This window comes from Hyperolius riggenbachi, chromosome 1 (genome assembly GCF_040937935.1).
Source record: "Hyperolius riggenbachi isolate aHypRig1 chromosome 1, aHypRig1.pri, whole genome shotgun sequence".
In the NCBI taxonomy this organism is placed as follows: domain Eukaryota; kingdom Metazoa; phylum Chordata; class Amphibia; order Anura; family Hyperoliidae; genus Hyperolius; species Hyperolius riggenbachi.
The window spans coordinates 595,275,866-595,297,882 of record NC_090646.1 but is presented as its reverse complement, the minus strand read 5'-3'; the positions used below and the strand labels follow the sequence as shown (position 1 = coordinate 595,297,882).

General features: G+C 44.3%; 1 protein-coding gene across 1 annotated transcript; it reads right to left on the bottom strand.

Moving 5' to 3' along the window:
• Nucleotides 1–1,127: 1,127 nt before the first annotated feature.
• Nucleotides 1,128–20,231, bottom strand: LOC137528071 (granzyme A-like). The gene is made up of 5 exons (XM_068249330.1): nt 20,003–20,231; nt 10,757–10,904; nt 9,038–9,179; nt 7,480–7,752; nt 1,128–4,142 (listed from the first exon to the last, which is right to left on the bottom strand). The coding sequence occupies exons 1-5, from the start codon at nt 20,055–20,057 to the stop codon at nt 3,972–3,974; spliced, it is 789 nt and encodes a 262-aa protein (XP_068105431.1). The 5' UTR covers nt 20,058–20,231; the 3' UTR covers nt 1,128–3,971.
• Nucleotides 20,232–22,017: the final 1,786 nt, after the last annotated feature.

Here is a 22,017-nt window from a genome sequence, read left to right as displayed (position 1 = left end):
GGTGAGTAAAACCGATTTTTTTAAGTATCCCTTTAAGTTTTAAGGTAAGCATCTTCTGCATGATATTTTAATAGATAAGATATTACATTCAATATAAACATTAAAACTATGACATTTACAAATTATATTATCATGAACTAGAGAGAAAAACTGTAGAGGTTGGCACTGCTGGCAAACTCATTTATTAAAGTGTAGTCAATACAAATCTGTAATATTGCATAACGAGTGACATTACACTTACCGATGCAGGTCAAGATGCTGTAGGTGGGTGCAGGGCACAGTAAGCCTGATGGCCGTTTCGCACATCTGCGCTTCTACGGAGGCTACCGTGCCCTGCAACGGTATGCGTTATGTCACTTCTTATGCAATATCATATATTTGTATTGATTGCACGTTAATGAATGAGCTTGCCAGCAGTGCCGACGTCTACAGTTTTTTTCTCTAGTTGATAATACTTATGCCTGTTACTACAGTCAGAGCATGCACAGAGCAACCCCACTCCAGGTCAGCTGCTATAGCCCTGTTGTACAGCTGCTCCTCAGAAGTAGCCATAGTGCTAAAGCTGTGCTCTGTCTTTCTCTGTACACCACAATTGATATTATAAATGAAGTCAAGTAACAAAGGGAGGTCAACACTCATAAGGAACTTGCATTTGTTGTTCCATCACCATATACATCCGACCGTATTACCAACTATTATTTCAGGGCCACACAGGGGCCCCTTTGTCAAGGCACAGTACAGAGATTATCAGTACTGTGCCTTGACAAAGGGAACCTATACTGTTCATTTACAAAGGGGACCCTGCGTGGCCCCAAAACAACTGTTGGCAATACAGCCGGATGGATTTTTCCCTTTTCGCTAAAGTTCCTCTTTAATTTAAACACAAATCTAACTGCAATACAGATCTAACTGGCACAATGCACAGGACTGCATTCCTCACCTTTTAGAATTTGCCGGTCACAAAGACAACAAAAGACCACAAAAAAAAACATTTCTCTTAATGACTTCTTCAAACTGCTTTCCATAGAGGACAGTCACAGGACACAAATCACAGTTGTCAATTATATATGAATATTGCTTTATTTGTATTTATTATTTTTAGAAAACATTTATATATAAAGTGTTCTGTACTTACATTGAAAAACTAACTAAGAAAAGCACTTACAGAGGAACTAAATAAAAAAAAGCCACATTATAAATAAAAAAATACAACAATACTACCTAGCAAAACCTCAAACACTGTGGAAATTATTTTGATAAATGGGTTGCTGCATCAAATTCATGTTACCACCTATCTTAAAATTGCAATTGCAACGTTTTTCTGAGATTGCGTTTGCTATTCTGAAAGCCTGTGCAGTAGTAACTCACATTGGGCTTGATTCATTACCTTGGAGATGCAGTGTGACTTAAATGAACTTATGTGCTCTAATGTTACCAGCGCGACTTAACCACTTAACGACCGCCTAACGCCGATAGGCGTCGGCAGGTCGCAAGTCTTTCCATGTCAGTTTACGGAGGGTGTCTCCGTGAACGGTCTGCAAGCCGCCGATTGCGGCTCGCAGGCTAAATGTAAACACGTGGGGAAGAAATCACAGCACAGCAGCGCTGTAGGGGAGATCGGCGATCCCCAGCCTCTGATTGGCCGGGGATCGCCGGCATCTGATAGGCTGAAGCCTATCAGAGGCAGCGCAGGACGCATCGCCGTCCTGTGCCGCCCAGGGGACGGAGGGGAGGGGGGGAAAGACAGGGAGGCCCGATATCGCTGCAGAGGGGGGCTTTGAGGAGCCCCCCCCCCGGCTACACGCAGCAAGTCGGCAGCGATCAGACCCCCCCAGCAGGACATCCCCCTAGTGGGGAAAAAAGGTGGAAGTCTGGTCGCCCTGGCTATTATACGATCTGTGCTGTGGGCTAGAGAGCCCACGCCGCACAGATCCGACCAGCAGAGCGGGCATGCTATACACACTACAGGCAGCGTAGCATGCGCTCCTTAGCAATGGCCGTTTGTTGTGAAGTCCTGCGCAATAGGGACGGCCGCTACTACATTAACTAACGGAGTAGCGGCCGGAACTTCACAATGAATGGCCATTGCTTAGGAGCGCACGCTACGCTGCCTGTAGCGCACCCGCTCTGTAATTAAGTCGTACCATTAGAGCACATAAGTTCATTTAAGTCACGCTGCTTCCCCATGCTAACAGTAATGAATCAAGCCTATTGTCCCAGCATGCAACACGATCCTTCTAGATCCCTTGCCTCGGCAGGATGTCATGGAGGATTCAGCTTTGAAGTAGTTAAATAGATGCTTATACTTTAAAAAAAAAACATCAAAAGTTTTGTATTTATTTTTAAAATGTAATGTTGCTTATTTTGCAAAGCATGAGGACACACTGCAACGATGTTAAAGTGACACTCAGGGCAAAATTTAAATACATTCTTAGTCCCCACTTTGCGACAATCCAGATGGCAAGTGAAATGTGCCTAAATGTACCCCCACTCATCTGAAATTTCTCCCAAAAGCCTCCTCCCATGATGCATTGCACAATAGCACACAGCAGGGCAACTAAAATTATAAACTGAAGTTCACTTGTCCAATAAGAGTTGAGATAGAGGTGGGTACAAAAGGTGGGTGCAACAATAAAAGTTTAATGGCACTGTAAGAGCCATTGTTTTGCCTACTGAGTCTCCACCACCTTCTGTTTGTCACTGTCAGCAGCCCTAAGGAATCTGCCATTAAGTCCATACAATAGTGGCATTGTACAGATAAGCTTGAGGCTTGTAATGTCTCCTTTAGGCTCTATAGCACACAAAGTAAACTTTTTTTTATTCAACTACAACCCCAGCGGACAAATGGGCTTTACTTATCAGTACAGATTTTAGTGTTAGGAGAACTTATGGAGAAGCATGTGATCAGTTTGATCAGCTGATAAATCGGAACCTTACAAATCAATCAGCTGATCAAAATTTTAACATCCTTCTCCTTGAGTTCTCCTAAGCATTGCCATGCCTGCTTGTCAGTTACAATTAAAGTAAATCTGAGATGAGCCAAAACAAAAAGTTTTATACATACCTGGGGCTTCCTCCAGCCTCCTTCAGACTTTGGAAATTATGGGATCCATAGCGGAGGATCCAGGAGGCGTGGGAGGACGGCAATGGACTGATCAGCCTGATGGGGGCTGGAGGAAGCCCCAGGTATGTATAAAACCCTTTAAACAATTGTCCGCTCCATCTGTGTGACTTTATTATTTGGCATGCCATCAGTTACAAACACTGGGGCAAACACTGCCTACATTCCTGCCGTCTGCCCAAAGTTTTGGTGGGATTTCCATATTGAAGGAGTGTAGGTAGAATATTGAAGGAGAAAAGTACTTTTACACTTATTTTATATTCTCCTTTTTTTCCCTTTAACTCTTCCCCAAAGGCCCTTAATGCCTGTTCAGATAGGCACATTGTTTATTTACATTACATCTTCCTGTGTCCACTAGTTAGCACTTTTCAGCAGATAGCACACAGTCTCTCCATTCATTTAAATATAGAGAAAATCTACCATTATTCCCTGAATAGTAAAGACTTCAAACAAACATTGATATTCTAAATTGTTTAGCAAAAGGGGACTTTTCTTGCATATATACAATATATACATTGGTAACTGAGATGCAAATAATTTCAGTTTGCAGCATCGTAGCAACAGGGGATGCAGATGTTGTAGCTGCACTGGGGCCTATGGACCAGAGAGGCCCTCCAGGGACCCTCCTTTAACTGCTATAGAAGCTGAAGTGTTTGACTTACACTTGGGCCAATTGCCACTGTATGCAGCTTGTAACTGGACCAGCCAGATTCACATCTTGCTGAACCTGATTGGTCTAGTTTCAATTTGCAAGAAATTTGCATGCAAGCCTAAATTACCATATGTGCTTCTCATTGACCTTCGCTATTTACCAGTATATATGAGGACATCGCCTCTTATGCATGTACAGTTACAAAGTAGCTCCTCCGATGGTATCTCTGATCCATGTCAGATATTTGCTTGTTAGGCGTGTGTAGACTCCGGGGTACTTGGGATTTCCACATATTTTGGGAGGCTTAGGTCCAAATGAGACAAGGCCAGTGAAATACTTATCACAGATTAGCGGTCCACCAGAATCGCCCTAAAAAAAAAAAAAAAAAAGATAAATGGTTTGTTTTACATTGCAGTAATGTCACTAATGGTTTTCTACAAACGGCTGTCTGGAGCCACAGGGTTCCATTCTAATGGTGGCCACTAATTATCCACTATTTTTCATCCAATCTTACCATTTCTACGGTATGTAATATAAGGGACTGCCTATAGTATCCATTCAATACATATACTACGTAGATATACTACATAGATTTGGTAAAATTGGATGAAAAAGGTTGGATCATTAGTGGCCACCTTAAGAGTTAATCAATTAATATGTGATGCTGGCTGTCCAGAGCCAATGAGAGGGCAGGAGAATATCACCAGTGAATATTGCAGAGTGTTAATTCAGCAGAAGAGGAAACAGCAGCCTCCGTAGAAGCGCATCCTAGCGTGAAACGGCCATAAGGCTATTTGTGCCCAGCACCCACCACCACTTCACCGCCTTTTAAAGAGACACTGAAGCGAAAAAAAAAATATGATATAATTAATTGGTTGTGTACTACGGATAATTACTAGAAGATATGCAGCAAAGAAAATATTCTCATATTTTTTATTCTCAGGTATATAGTGTTTTTTATTACATTGCATCATTCTCTAATATGTGCAGTTTACACACTACTCAGCATTATAAATGATTTTTTCAGAGCAGTCTTGTGAACTATTGACCTGTCCTCTGGCAGAGAAAAAGAAAATTCTTCACTGACAGTTGAGATAATAAACTTCAGAAGACAGCCCTCTCTGCGACTTTGAAAGTCGTAGAGCTTAATGGCTTTTTTGCATAGAGATAACAACTGGAGTTCCTTAACTTTTTCTGTACTAGAAACAATTAGACATATGTCTCTGATCTTAATGTTTTATTTCTTAGCTGTACTACACATACAAATCATTATATCATAATTTTTTTTCGCTTCAATGTCTCTTTAAGCAACGATATGTCACATTTTATCTACATGTATTGGATTATGTTATGCTACACTCTGGAATAAAGACAGCGTTTTGCAGTGTCGACTCTCATCTCCCTCTCTTCCTTGCCAAATCATTTCAGAATGTAAATCAGGGAGAGGAAACATTTTAAAATGGGCAAAAACTGACTAAATACTCTATAGATTAATATTGTAAACAATAAGCAATTTTATTCATTGTGTTATTTTCACTACAGTTTCTCTTTAAAGCAACACCATTTTAACAATGAGCTAAATAAGATGTAATCTCAGATTTGTGTGTAGGCCCTGGGGGTGGTTTTGCAGAAATAGTAGTGGATCAACTAATTGCCAAACCCAATTCTGGGCACGGCCCAGTCGTGCTTAGCTAAATAAATGATTCTGATTCTGATATTATAGTTACATGTCCAATTCACTTTCTTCTTCTTCCTACTCCTACTTCCTATTACTGAACCGGAGATGAAAATAAACTAATGTGATAAACAATTGGATCTGTCCTCCAACTCCTAAAGATTATTTTTTTTTAGGGGAACGGGAAAAAAGGGTGCCGGCAGCTAGTGGTCAAAAAGGGCATCGTCATTCACTCCCATAATAAATATCGTTTAATGGGCTCCGAACAGGAAAAAAGGGCGCCGGAGATAAATAACGTTTTACAAATGGCGCCCGGAGTTTTTTAATGTTTTATAACTGTGCTTGTCATGATTTACATTTACAAAATGCACCCGTGACGAATAATGTTTATAAAAATACTAAACATATTTATCCTATTTAACTAAAACATTATTTAAAATTTTATCCCTTACTGTTTGTAAAACATTATTATTCACAAAAGCGACCAGTACGTAACGTAAATTGCAATATATTTTTTACAGTCACTATTTGTAAAACATTATTATCCACATAACAAAGCGATCACTAAGGGGGTAGGGGGTTAGGCCCGGTTCACACTTGCGGTGGCCCTCCGGAATCGCCGTGCCGGAGCCGCACCGCCTGCAGAACGGACGGAACGGACGCACGGCATAGCAATTAAAGCCTATGCGTCCGTTCACATGGGTCCGTTCTGCAGAACCGGAGCCGGACCGGATCCGGGCCGGATCCGGACTCCGGCCTCCGTTCCAACATGCGCTATTTTTTCATCCGGCCCCTCCGGCAGCCGTATCCGGGGCGGAGCCGGACTGCACCATCCGGCCAATACAAACAAATGGGAACCGGAGGCCGCACAACACACTGGCTGAGAAATCCGGATCTTCTACCCCACTTCCTATGCGGATTTTTGCGGCGATATTGGCTGGGGACACACGGGCAAGCATTTTGGAGTGGAGCAGCACGAGCTGGAGGTGTTGGCAGGATGTTGGCAGCATGTCGGAGGTGAAGGTGAGTGCTAAACAGCAGAGGGCCTGATTCCACAGGTCCCCGTTCTGCTGACCTCCCAGACCCCAACATTTTTTTTTTTTTTACGTATATTTTGCCAAACGGATCCGGATCGCATCCTGATTGCCACCTGATGCAACCTGACCGGATCCGGATCGGATCCGGATCAGAACCGTACGGTTCCGATCCGGATCCGGTCCGGATCCGGTCAGGTCATCCGGTCCGTTTGGCAAACAACCGCTAATGTGAACCGGGCCTTAGACACCACCAAGGGGGTCTGGGATCTAGGAGGGTCCTGGTCCTGTACATAATACAGAACGGCAGCGGACCAAAAAATTATACATGACCTTTTCCAAGCAGGAAAAAAGGACCCTCTTCTCTTCCTGTTCAGTTTGCAAGTGTTATGCAGCCAGCCAATCACCAAGCAGCTTCAGTCCCATGTCATGTGATAGAGATGGAGGCCACATGGTGATTGGCTGGCTGCACAGCACTTTTAAACTGAACAGGAAATGACGACAACTTGTATTGCTGCTAGGAGCAGGTAATGTATAATCCTCCGCTATGCTGCCGCTCTACAGGACTGCTCCCTCCTTAGCTTCTGCTTCCGGCTCCCACTGCGACTCCCCCCCCCCCCTTCCCCGCACACAGAGCGGTGCAGTTGCAATTACTTTCAGCCACAGAAGATTACTCAAACATTATACTGTATGAGCATTCTTACTTCTTTGCATCTGCTTTGCGTAAAAAAACAGACTGTGAGCATCTAGTTTCCACATGCTGTAAGTGTGAATAATTTACAGTATTTTGCTGCAATTTCCAACAATTCATGAAAAATGAATTTGCAAAATGAAAAATTGCTGGTGGAAAATGCAAACAAAATGCAATCACAGTGCGATGCAAAAAAAATAAAAAATAGAAACTTTGGCGCACACAAGCAAGCACCCAGCTTCACTCTGTAAGATATGCAATTCTGTCAAAAAATCTTGGACAAATCACTGGAGACTAGATCTTTACCTGACAAGCATCATCTTTGCGCTTTTTCAGAGGTCCTGCACATATCATACTGCTGGTTATCGTTACTTTTTGTTTCTTATATACTTTACTACAGGTCGTATTGTCCACAATGGTCAAATCGGCCTCCCGAAGAACATTTGAAGGTTTATCGCTTCTAACGTCAGTGACTCCCCACCCAGCGGTGGTGCACAGTGTCCCAGCCTTCACATTGGGTTCTTGACTTGGTAGCTGAAGAAGTGACACAAATTTATTCATCTTGGCGGGCTTATCCAGCTGTTGGAGAAAATCAAAATAAAATTCATTAGATACGTGCATTAAACACTACTTCACTGGAAAGATCAACCATATACAAGTTGCAGTAGTTTGGTATAAGTTTATTTCTGAAGCCTACTAAGGCTTTGTAAGATTTGCTCCAGAGGTTTCCCATGTCCTCCTCATCCCTACCGCCGCTTACTGTGACCCTCTGGATCCTCTTAATATACTCAATAACCAAAAAGTGACATACCTGCTATACTTTCTTTATTCAATACTTGCTTTATTCAATTGCCAAATGCCCATAAGATCACATAAAACGACTGCAGAGCACTCCCTTTCATCCATCACAAACATACATGTCTCACACCATACAGGGTACCGGCACCACCACACCTCCGGAATCCACAGGATGGTAGGAACAGAGCCACATATATACGCCAGCTTGGCTGTACACTTCCTAGTAGGTAGAACAGTACTTGCAGGCTTTGCAGCACACCCGGTCAATCCCAGGCTACCTCTGGCGATCTGAGGTGCGCTTCCGCTTAACCAAAACTTTCATGAGGAGTGATATTACTTTTTCTGTTCACAACCCTACAACCCGGTAAGCAGACACTCCACACTGGGGAGCAGTGTGCAGCTGTAAGTCCTGCTGGTGTTGATGAGGCGCCAAACTGGAGGGGGTAGCAGCCAGTATAAGGGTGGCTGCGGGCAGGACCTGCGTCCCCCATCCCCGCTTCCCCTCCAGCTATTTGCGCAAAAGTTGCTAATGTGATGTAGGCAGCGAGCGGGGAAGCTTACCTTCTTTACTTGCGTTCCACCGCTCACAGCTTGACTTTCTGCAATGCCGCCCTCTGTACTTCGGAAGTGACGCAGTGAGCGAAAGTAAGGAAGGCAAGCTTCCCTGTTCACTGCATACATTACATTAGCAACTTTTGCCAAAAGTTGGAAGGGGAGCGGGGACGGGGTTGCTACCCCCTCCACCATGGCAGCCTCCTCGTCACACACAGGCTGGGACACAGAAAACGGATCCGTTTCTGTGTCCAATGCTGTCTGTGTAGAGAGGGGATCTGTTTTTCTATTGATTTTCACTACCCCTCCGTGTATCCGGGGTCGGTAAAAATCATGCAAATCCGGACGGTCCATTCAGGTTTTCAAAACGGATCCCCCAGAATGGCCACAGATGCGTTTTTTTTTCTAGTGAAGACGGACGCTATTTTTAACATTGGTGTCCGTGGCCACGGATACGTTTTTAGAACAAGTGTGAACCTACTCCTAGTGTTAAAGTAAGTTTTGTTCTTCTTACCTGTAAAAGCTGCAGATCATTCACCTTTGTAGACTTGTCAAAACAGGGGTGCTTAATAGCCCGCTTAATTTTGAATAACTGCTGCTGGTTTGTATCGCCCGTTATTGCATGAGCACCCAATAGGGCCTTTGTTGCATTTTCACTGCAAACAAAAATAAGATAATAAAAACAAGATACCATATATTTATTGTACAGTGCCAAAATATTAAGCATAATCTAATAACATAAATTTTACATAAGGGAAATCTGAAATCTTCATTTTATTAATTGTATTATTATTTCCTTTCGATTGTAACCTCTCACAAGGGCAGGCCTCTCTCACCCGTTTGTGTCTTGCACTCCATTATACAGTTAATTCATCATGTTACGTTTGCTACTGTCATTTCCAATTCTGTATTTTGCACCGATTCTCTATTATGTCACCAATTCTGTATTTTGTTCATTGGTGTACACCATTGTCTGTATTATCCTGTACCCCTTGTTTGTTTTTTACTTTGTACAGCGCCACGGAATATGTTGCAGCTTTATAAATCAATAATAATAATAATTAAGATTATTAAACAAAAGTTTATACTTGTTCATTTATTTATTGAGGAAAATGGTACAATGTTACATATTTGTGTGAATATGATTTTTTTTCAAGGCAATTAAATATTAATTAGGTGAGTGGAGGCCCTGCCTTATTTGAAGCCCTGTCCCATTACGGTTACAGAGCTTGTTTTTGTCTGTCAGGAGCTTATTGATAAGCGGATGCCAAATCGGCTGTAAAATACCCAGTCAGGAGCTCAGGCACTGGATGATTCCTGCACCATAGATGTCTGTGCTATATGTTGCAATCTTCTCACTAGAGATTCAGACTGTTCTGACTGACTCTAACTGCCAGTGAGGTACAGGGCAGCTTGCAGAAGCCTCAGAAGGGAAGACAAGAAGGGAATATAATTCAGGAAAGTCCATTTTTATTGAGGTCTGAGGGCAGATAGATCACACATGCACAATCTAATGCTCTAATGACAATATGAACCTGTATTTACAGAGAAGCTCTAGCAACATATGGTAGAATGTAGTAAATAATTTAGCATACCTACTTTTACATTAATTATCCTAGTTTTGGCATCTGAAACACTTCCTATATCATATTGTTGTATCTTGGTATGTAACCCCGCCCTCTCAGTGATGTCATAGCCTAGACTATGTGGAACTCTCCTCCCAGATCATTCTGGGAGAACAGGTATTATTTCTGCTGACATTTCAAGTCAGGGTGAGGCAAGATTTTACAATGGGCAAACTCTCACTAAATAATTTATAAAGTAATATTGTAAAGATTAAGACATTTTATTAATTACGTTATATTTGATATAGTTCCTCTTAAATGACAACTGTAGTGAAAGGGATTATATTTATTTCCTTTTAAGCAATACTAGTTTCCAGGCTATCCTGCTGATGCTCTGCCACTAATGCTTTTTGCTATAGACCCTGAACAAGCATGCAGCAGATCAGGTGTTTCTGACATTAGTGTCAGATCTGCCCATATTAGCTGTATGACTGTTTCTCGTGTGATCCAGCCAAATAGATCAGCAGGGCTGCCAGGCAACTGGTATTGTTTAAAAGGAAAAAAATACGGCAGCCCCCATATACCTCTCACTACAGTTGGCCTTTAAAGGGGTTGTGTTGTTTCTCTGTCTCTAGCTTGTCTGATATGTTTCTATGTAATGTACTTACACGTTACAGTGGGCAGCGGTTATCACCCAGTTGGGTTTAATGAGAGCCCCACCACATATGCTACCCTTCCCATTCAGATTCAGATACACCATGTAAGGTCTGGAGTGTGGTGTTGCCTCATTCCCTCCAATAATTTCCATACAGACATCTGTAAGTTGCAGAAGAAGATATTAGCATGCATGGCAGTCTTAAAGAGAATCTGTACTCTAATATTCTTACAATAAAAAGCATACCATTCTATTCATTATTTTCTCCTGTGCCCCTCTGTGCAGTTTCTGCCACTCTCTGCTGCAATCCTGGCTTGTAATTAACAGTTTTAGGCAGTGTTTACAAACAAACTAACCAGCTTCTAATAGGCTCAGCTAAGCACAGTGTGTGAGTCATCTCAGAGTGTGCAGGGGGCCTGCAGAGGGTGTGTATCGCTTCTACCAATCACAAGCAGCCCTGCACATTCCACACAATCAAGCCTTAGCCCGACAAACAGGACAGAGGAAAGATACATTGATTTATTACAGAGACAGTGCAGTTAGGAAAGACTGCAGTAAGCCAGAGCAGATTAGAACAGGCATAGGAAGTTATAGGATAGAAGAATTAAGGCTGAAACATTTGTTACAGAGTCTCTTTAACATTGCAAAGCCTTATTCTGTCTAATTAGTTTCAACATTCATTATAAATTATTAATGAGGGCAGCATGGTGGCATACAGAAAAGTTAATTGGCTTCCCCCTAAAAAGTGGCCCCAGACTAGGATACATACTCTACACCAGGGGTCCCCAACTTTTTTCAGTCAAGGGCCGGATCAACCTACTTCGAAATGCTGGGGGGCCAGAACATACATAAAATGATGTTGAAAAACATTACATTGAATACAGGTACTGATTCCCCCCATCATGCCCCGGAGGAGAACTCCCAGCAGCAGCCATTCAGTCACGTGGTGTCCGAAGAACAATGAAACATACTCAGGTGACAACCTGTCGTCCAATTGGACAGCAGTGTCATCTGATGCAGAGTTGGATTGGTAGCTGTTAGAATGTCAGTAAACTTGAATTCTAGGTACTTAAGTCTAGTAAAGACTTGAGATGCAGGGTCTCTTTAAGGATAGTTTCTCGGAGAGAAGTTATGAAGTCATTTACAAGAAGCATGTTCCTCTAGAACAGTGGTGCTCAACCTTTTTTGGCCCGAGGGCCGAACTTCAAATCAAGAAAAATCTCGAGGGCCGGAACACATGCATACAAAATTTCGATGTAAAACGTTTAACGTTTTTCTAGTAACAGTTAACATGGTGTTGGAAATGGAAAGAAAACGACAATATAAGAATTGTTGTACTCACCATTTGAAGCACATTTTCTTAATGAGAAGTTTGTGGCTGTTTGGGTGTATGCACAGGGCAGATTAATGCAGCAATGGTATCAGAGTGGCCTGTAGTGTGCTGGCTGAGGAGGCTGTCAGCTCTGTGTGGGGCTGAGGAGGCTGTCAGCTCTGTGTGGGGCTGAGGAGGCTGTCAGCTCTGTGTGGGGCTGAGGAGGCTGTCAGCCCTGTGTGGGGCTGAGGAGGCTGTCAGCCCTGTGTGGGGCTGAGGAGGCTGTCAGCCCTGTGTGGGGCTGAGGAGGCTGTCAGCCCTGTGTGGGGCTGAGGAGGCTGTCAGCTCTGTGTGGGGCTGAGGAGGCTGTCAGCTCTGTGTGGGGCTGAGGAGGCTGTCAGCTCTGTGTGGGGCTGAGGAGGCTGTCAGCTCTGTGTGGGGCTGAGGAGGCTGTCAGCTCTGTGTGGGGCTGAGGAGGCTGTCAGCTCTGTGTGGGGCTGAGGAGGCTGTCAGCTCTGTGTGGGGCTGAGGAGGCTGTCAGCTCTGTGTGGGGCTGAGGAGGCTGTCAGCTCTGTGTGGGGCTGAGGAGGCTGTCAGCTCTGTGTGGGGCTGAGGAGGCTGTCAGCTCTGTGTGGGGCTGAGGAGGCTGTCAGCTCTGTGTGGGGCTGAGGAGGCTGTCAGCTCTGTGTGGGGCTGAGGGGGCTGTCAGCTCTGTGTGGGGCTGAGGGGGCTGTCAGCTCTGTGTGGGGCTGAGGGGGCTGTCAGCTCTGTGTGGGGCTGAGGGGGCTGCCAGCTCTGTGTGGGGCTGAGAGCTCTGTGTGGGGCTGAGGGGGCTGCCAGCTCTGTGTGGGGCTGAGAGCTCTGTGTGGGGCTGAGGGGGCTGCCAGCTCTGTGTGGGGCTGAGGGGGCTGCCAGCTCTGTGTGGGGCTGAGGGGGCTGCCAGCTCTGTGTGGGGCTGAGGGGGCTGCCAGCTCTGTGTGGGGCTGAGGGGGCTGCCAGCTCTGTGTGGGGCTGAGGGGGCTGCCAGCTCTGTGTGGGGCTGAGGGGGCTGCCAGCTCTGTGTGGGGCTGAGGGGGCTGCCAGCTCTGTGTGGGGCTGAGGGGGCTGCCAGCTCTGTGTGGGGCTGAGGGGGCTGTCAGCTCTGTGTGGGGCTGAGGGGGCTGTCAGCTCTGTGTGGGGCTGAGGGGGCTGCCAGCTCTGTGTGGGGCTGAGGGGGCTGCCAGCTCTGTGTGGGGCTGAGGGGGCTGCCAGCTCTGTGTGGGGCTGAGGGGGCTGCCAGCTCTGTGTGGGGCTGAGGGGGCTGCCAGCTCTGTGTGGGGCTGAGGGGGCTGCCAGCTCTGTGTGGGGCTGAGGGGGCTGCCAGCTCTGTGTGGGGCTGAGGGGGCTGCCAGCTCTGTGTGGGGCTGAGGGGGCTGCCAGCTCTGTGACACAGCGTGTCCCGTTGTCTGCTCACGGTGTCTGCCTGCGGAGGAGGAGAGGATCGGGTGGTATTGCGTAGTATGGCACTCGGCGGGACGCGCATACACCAGCATGTGCTTGTATTCAGCCCCGGGTAGTGCTGGGATAGTTAGAAAGCCTCGCTCATTGGTTACTGCAGGAACCTTCCTCCAATAGGAACTAGGCTGATTCCTATTGGAGGAAGGTTCCTGCAGTAACCAATGAGCGAGGCTTTCTGACTCTCCCAGCACTACCCGGGGCTGAATACAAGCACATGCTGGTGTATGCGCGTCCCGCCGAGAGCCATACTACGCAATACCACCCGATCCTCTCCCCCTCCGCAGGCAGACACCGTGCGGGCCACAGAAACTGGCTTCGCGGGCCACAAATGACCCGCGGGCCGTAGGTTGGGCACGGCTGCTCTAGAAGGACACATAATGTGTTCTCAGGTCTAAATGTCCGACATTCAGACTACGAAAAAGTAAACAGAGCCGATATTTGGAAAACATTGCATTCCCTGCATCTAGGGCATAAAGCACTGGCGCACTAGATGATGAGGTGGGTCACATGCCCATGCCCGCCAGTTGTAGGCTTGGGGGTATGGCTCGGGTGATATCAGAATTGAACTCTTTGATGTTCATATAAAAGTAAGAGATGGGATGGCAGAGGGGACTTCTTCTTCTGCATGCTATCCTGTAAATATATGTGATGTACATAGGACATAGGAAAGACTGCTTATACTCAAGCAAAAACAAAAGATGCCTGATTGCTGAATAAACCCCTTAATGGTGAAGGTGGCTGTCTCCGCTCTATCTCCTGTATGCTGTCGCTGTAAGTTGCAGCTCTACTGAGTTGCTGGTGCCGGAGTAAAAGGTGTGTTGTGCTGTTGCCAATAGCAACCAACGTATAGGTTCTTACAGTAGCCAGCGAAGACTGCTCTCTGGCTTCTACAGCATGTGGATCGGTGGTGCCAGCACTGCTATTCTGTATGTGGGCTGCTGATACTGAAAAGTGCAGTGGCCAACATCTATAATTTTGTGTTTGGGGGGGGGCGGCAGTGAAAAAGGCTCAGGGGGCTGCTTTCGGCACGCGGGCCGTAGTTTGAGGACCTCTGGTGTACACAATATAGACATATGAATTTAGAATATGAGCCCCTCTGAGGGACAGTTAAGTAAGACAATATACTCTTTACAGTGCTTCGGGAAGATGTAGGCGCTATATAAATACTAATAATAATACTGCCATAGGCGGACTGGCCCGGGGGGATGGGGGGCATTTTCCCCCTGGGCCGCCTCCTTCCACTGTGTTTCGGGCCGCCAGCTGAAGAGGGAGGCCCGACTTCTTTCCTCCTTCCTGTCCTGCTCATCATCAGTAGAGGCTGCGGTAGTTGGTCTCACCAGCACCTGGCTGGTGAGAGCCCGACAGAGACTCAGCGGAGCAGCCAGCATCACTTACACGCAGGCTGTTCACACAGCTCTAGTCTACTTCCTGCTGCCACGCCCCCTGTCTTCCCGGGTAGGCAGCGGTAGTTTTGAAGGGTCCCCTACAGCCTGGCCTGCACCAGCATGTGAGCTCACCCAGGCCAGCAGTGAGTGAATCTGCTGCAGGGTGAGTGGAGACAGAACTGCTGCAGCTGGGAGCTCCCCTGGGAAGAAGGGAGAGGCAGGACCTGCACAGTGCTACATCTGACTGTGTAAGTTGGCACACTGTAGATAAGCTCCATTGCATGAAAGTCCTTATCTCTTCTTCTCTTATCTCTTCTTATTCATCAGTGTGTGTGTGTCTTCCCCCTCCTGCCCTGCTATCTCCTGTCTCCCAAATACATGTCTTTGCCAAACGGGACATAGGAAACCAGCAGTCCTGGTGAGATCTCCCTGCAGTGTGTGTATCCTCCCCCCCCCCCCCCCCCTTGTCTGTCGTTGTTAATCTCTCCCCTCATCTTTCTTATGTCCCCCACTCTTTCCCGTATTTCTCTCCCTTCTGTCTCACTTTTATGCATCTGTCTCTCTGTCTCCCTCTCCATCATTCACTTTCAGTTTCCATCATTCATTTTCTCTCTCTCATACACATACACACACTGCAATATACACACACTCTACAATACACACGCGCACACACACACACACTATATATATACACATACACACACACACACACACGCACCTTATGCAGCACCTTACAGAGTACATAGTTTGATAAAGGAGAGCAAAAAGAAATCCTGTACAAAGGGCTGCACCACCAATTAGAAATGTGAAAAAAGCTTTATTACATTTTCTGCACAAACATTATAAAAACATTTAAAAGGATACAAGGGCTGTACCCAACAATTCGCCACAATACAATAAATTGCGGAAACAAATCACAAATGCCTCACCTCCTAAGTCTAGAATGAGCCCTAATGGCTGCCACAAAGGTTTACTCAAAGTGGGTTCATTGAATTGAACCCACCATTGTGTACATAAGACCCGGGTCTGGGCTAGTTTGTAAAAAGTGTGAACCAAGAGATATCCTATATGTACCCGTGAAGTGACAGATAAGAATGGTGCTAAGATATAACAATATGCTCATGAACCATAATAAGTGGTAAACATAATTGAAAGTGACCAGTGCATATGAGGATCACGGATACCAAATAATTAGGAGGTATACATACATAGCCCAAGACAATGGATGGAGGCAGCCATGGAGTGAGGGTGGAGGGAGGCACACAGGACGGTCCACGCGTGGCGTGGTTCAAAAAAGACCACTTCCTCCTGAGGAAGTGGTCTTTTTTGAACCACGCCACGCGTGGAGCGTCCTGTGTGCCTCCCTCCACCCTCACTCCATGGCTGCCTCCATCCATTGTCTTGGGCTATGTATGTATACCTCCTAATTATTTGGTATCCGTGATCCTCATATGCACTGGTCACTTTCAATTATGTTTACCACTTATTATGGTTCATGAGCATATTGTTATATCTTAGCACCATTCTTATCTGTCACTTCACGGGTACATATAGGATATCTCTTGGTTCACACTTTTTACAAACTAGCCCAGACCCGGGTCTTATGTACACAATGGTGGGTTCAATTCAATGAACCCACTTTGAGTAAACCTTTGTGGCAGCCATTAGGGCTCATTCTAGACTTAGGAGGTGAGGCATTTGTGATTTGTTTCCGCAATTTATTGTATTGTGGCGAATTGTTGGGTACAGCCCTTGTATCCTTTTAAATGTTTTTATAATGTTTGTGCAGAAAATGTAATAAAGCTTTTTTCACATTTCTAATTGGTGGTGCAGCCCTTTGTACAGGATTTCTTTTTGCTCTCCTTTATCAAACCTGCTCTTTAGTCCTGTGGCTAGCACACCGTACACACATATATCTGGAACAATTGGAGTGCGGATGCAAACTATGTTTGAATGGATTACAGAGTACATAGTCACGTCACTTGTCCTCAGGGGAGCTCACAGTCTAATCCTTACCACAGTCATGGTGTAAAGTCCTACCATGTTATTTTTATGTATTTATATAGCACTGGCATCTTCTGCAGAACATTACAGAGTACATAGTCATGTCACTGACTGTCCTCAGAGGAGCTCACACTCTAATCCTACCATAGTCATAGTCTAATGTCCTACCATATTATTATTATGTATTTATATAGCACTGGCATCTTCTGCAGCACATTACAGAGTATAGTCATGTCACTGACTGTCCTCAGAGGAGCTCACACTCTAATCCTACCATAGTCATAGTCTAATGTCCTACCATATTATTATTATTATGTATTTATATAGCACTGACATCTTCTGCAGCACATTACAGAGTACATAGTCATGTCACTGACTGTCCTCAGAGGAGCTCACAATCTAATCCTACCATAGTCATAGTGCAATGTCCTACCATATTATTATTATGTATTTATATAGCACTGACATCTCCTGCAGCACATTACAGAGTACATAGTCATGTCACTGACTGTCCTCCGAGGAGCTCCCACTCTAATCCTACCATAGTCATAGTCTAATGTCCTACCATATTATTATTATGTATTTATATAGCACTGACATCTCCTGCAGCACATTACAGAGTACATAGTCATGTCACTGACTGTCCTCAGAGGAGCTCACACTCTAATCCTACCATAGTCATAGTCTAATGTCCTACCATATTATTATTATGTATTTATATAGCACTGACATCTTCTGCAGCACATTACAGAGTACATTATCATGTCACTGACTGTCCTCAGAGGAGCACACATTCTAATCCTACCATAGTCATAGTCTAATGTCCTACCATATTATTATTATGAATTTATATAGCACTGACATCTCCTGCAGCACTGTACAGAGTACATAGTCATGTCACTGACTGTCCTCAGAGGAGCTCACACTCTAATCCTGCCATAGTCTAATGTCCTACCATATTATTATTATGTATTTATATAGCATAAATGAGATCTGGTGGCAATAAATCAGTTTGAGATGGTGTGAGCTTTGTGACATGGTGCATTATCCTACTGAAAGTATCCATCAGAATATAGAGTTATAAATCCAGCTCCGATGCACTTTATGCCATAGCTCACTCGGCAGTCACTCCGACCCAGGTTTTTCCTTACTGCTAATAGCAACTTTTTTTTTTTTTTTACCTTAAGCCTGGCTCGCTGGGGGGGGGGGGGGGGTAAACTTATATGATTGCATGTATTGCTGCTTTACACTATATATATATATATATATATATATATATATATATATATATATATATATATATATGTATATATATATATTTGCTCACAAAAAGATATGGATTTGCGCTGGCGCTGCAGTGAAAGGGCCTCTAGGTTGCGTTTCCCCCCAGGCCTAAAGGCCCCAGTCCTCCCCTGAATACTGTCTTACAAAAAGAAGAGAATTTGTTTTAATTCCTCCCTGATGGTGAAGCACCAGCATGGGGCCTCCCCTTAAAATGGCATTAAATCCTAAAAAATTCAATAAAAAGTGATATCTATAAGTTCCTACCTTACAATCACTTCTTTTTAAATTGTTCAAGAGTAAAAAAAAAAATTATACTGGTTATTTTGTTATTTTTTTTAGTGATTACAAGGCCTTGTAAAAAAAATTTTTTAGAATTTATTTATTGCCACTTGCCATTCTGTCCATCAGCTGCTTGAATGAAGCCACCGAGCAGCTCCTACAGCATCACCGCTCAGATCTGATAAGATCTCTTTGGCATAATAATGCAGCTCTGAAGTTCATTAGAGGCACGCAGAGTTGTGAGCCTGAGCTCACTGGTATGACATAGCAAGTGACAGCTGATCTCTCATCCAGCCTGCAGCAGCTGAGAACCACATGCTAAAGAGATGGCCTCCCTTTCTTGCTGCAATGGAAAAGGTCCTCATTTAGAAGTGCGTGGGAAGAAAACATGGGCGAAAACAATAAGCAAAGATGCAATATTTGAAATAAAGAACATCCACTAACCACACTGTTTAGGCAGCCACCAGCCTGCTTAAAGTGAACCTAAGGTGAGATTTTTAAGGAGGCTGCCATATTTATTTCATTTTAAGCAATATACCAGTTTCCTGGCAGTCCTGCTGATTCTCTGCTTCTAATACTTTCAGCCATAGACCCTGAACAAGCATGCAGCAGACCAGGAGTTTCTGGCAATATTGTCAGATCTGACAAGATTAACAACATGTTAGTTTCTGGTGTACTTTTTTAAAATTATTATTGATAAATTGTGAAAATATTACCTAGAGGAAAACTTAGGAGAAAAAAGTGAATTGAATAGGGGGTCATATGTTCCTTTTTGGTGTTAGCAGAGGCGTAAGGATCACTATGGCAGTCATAGTGTCTGCTATGGGGCCTGTAGCCAAGGGAGGCCCAGTGGCAATGGCTGGTGGCAAAGTGCAGAGTAATGTAAGTGGAGTAAAGGAGAAATTGTATCTATACTGGGGGCTACCAAATACTGAGGGCCTCGTTACTACCTATACTGGGGAGCAATTACTGGAGGTCCCACTGACTAACCACACTGGGGGGCTACCTGAGACTGGAGGTACCTCTGGCTACCAATAGTGAGGAGCACTTCTGGCTACCTATACTGGAGAGCTACTTAATACTGGGGGTATTGAAAAAGTAACAAAAAGTAGGTGAAAAAGTACTGTCAAAATAATTTTGAGTATCTTTTTACTTGCTGTTTTTTTAAAAGGCATTTTATCAACAAGGTGTAAAATATCACCAAGGAGAAAACTCAGGAGAAAAAGTTAATTGCATTTGGGCCCAGCAGTTCTGTAAAATACTCCTAACATAGGAAGATTTGGCTCCCGCAGAAGGACTGTCCCTGCAAGGAAGACACTTGGGAGCTGTGCAGCTGTCACCGATACATAATCACAGAGTAACACAGAGTAAAAACCCATCTATCAGAAATGCATAAAGTAACACATTTCTTGTGGATGAAGTTATGTATGCTAGGCATGCTGCTTGCTTTATCACCAGGCATTAATAGAAAGAAATAACAATGTGATTCTGTACTTACAGCCACTAATGTGCAGGAGGAAGGACAGAGCTGAGAGGAAGCAGAGAGGCCTCATTGTTAGGAATCCCTGCAGCAGTCTTCAGCCTGGGTTAGAAGAAGCAGCCTATATATATGCAAACAGGTGATGTGGTTTGACTTCTGAGAAATGATCTCTGCTGCATATGGGGGTCTGTCACTCATGTGGTTATAGAATAGGCTAGAGATGTCTCACCAGAAAATAATGGTCATGCTTCAGCTCTGTTCTGAGGAAGTCTTTTAATTCTTTATCTTCAGTAGTGTGGCGTGAGGTCTCACAGAAGGGCGTTCTATTAAAAGACCCTTACACTTAAAGAGGATCTGTAGTAAAATGAGTAAAGAGGACCTAAACTCTTCCACAGGAAAGAAGGAAAACACAGAGAAACCCAACCTGTGTGTATTTAGAGATAACAGCCTGTCTAATCCCCCTTATCTGCAAATAATGAGCCAGTGCAATTTGAGCTGTTAGCTCTGTCTGATCTGTGCTACAGGTGTGCACTAATATGTAAACACAGGAGGTTAACTCTTTCTCTGCTCCCATGAAACCAGGAAGTAACCACTGCAGATTTTCAGTAGGAGTTCTGTGGGCTGCAACAAATAAATGTTTGTGTCTAAAGGTTATTATACTGTTGCTTATCTTTTAGAGTGGAGAATAAGTTCTGGCTTTAGGTCCCCTTTAATAAATATTTTACACAGAGTAATAACCCTGTTTACCTATTTAGCGGGTAAAGGACAAGCATCTTAGAGTCTCCTTATTAAAAGAGGCTCCCAAATACCACCATAAGTTCACTCAATACTTATCCTCACATGTGTGGAGATAGTTACCCCGCCTCTAATACATAGAAGTAGGGGAACTATGGGGAAGCAGCCCCTGCAACTGCCTCACACACTTACCCTCTCTCTCTAAGATACAGGCATCCATCCTCTAGATTAGGTGTTGTTGTTGCCACATGTTATGGTTATGCGTATTATGATGGCAACACTTGTTATAAACTGCCGCAACACACAAACAAGAAAATAAGTAACAGGTGCTCTTGGGTCCACTTTACAGCACTTAAAGGGGCACTGTGGCGAAAAATTTTAAAATGTAAAATATGTGCAAACATAGACAAATAAGAAGTACGTTTTTTCCAGAGTACAATGAGCCATAAATGACTTTTCTCCTATGTTGCTGTCAATTACAGTAGGTAGTAGAAATCTGACAGAAGCGACAGGTTTTGGACTAGTCCATCTCTTCATAGGGGATTCTCAGCAAGGCTTTTATTCTTTATAAAGATATTTCTTAAAATGGATTTAAACAATGATGCTGGCCAGCTTCCCTGCTTACTACACCGTTTTTGACAGCTGGACATAGTAACTGCTGTTCACTAAGTGCTTTTGAAAATAAATACATTTCTGAGAATCCCCTATGAAGAGATGGACTAGTCCAAAACCTGTCGCTTCTGTCAGATTTCTACTACCTACTATAAGTGACAGAAACATAGGAGAAAAGTAATTTATGGCTCATTTTACTCTGAACAAAATGTACTTTTTATTTGTAAATGTTTGCACATATTTTAAATTGTACAATTTTTTCGCCATAGTGCACCTTTAACCACTTGAGGACCACAGTGGTAAACCCCCCTAAAGACCAGGCTATTTTTTACAAAATTGGCCACTGCAGCTTTAAGGCCAAGCTGCAGGGCCGCACAACACAGAACACAAGTGATTCCCCCCCCCCTTTCTCCCCACCAACAGAGCTCTCTGTTGGTGGGGTCTGATCGCCCCACCCGGTGTTTATTTTTTTAAATAAATATTTATTTATTTTTTATTATTTTTGCCTACTTCTTTTCTTTTTCTTTTTTTTTGTAATCCCCTCCCTCCCCCCAGCCGGCCAATCCTGGCGATTGGCTGTCATAGGCTTCTGCCTATGAGAGCTAATCGCTCTCATGTGCCCCAGGGGGACAGCCTTGTCACATGGCTGTCCCCAGTACATTGCTGCTGCTGATCGCAGCGCTGTA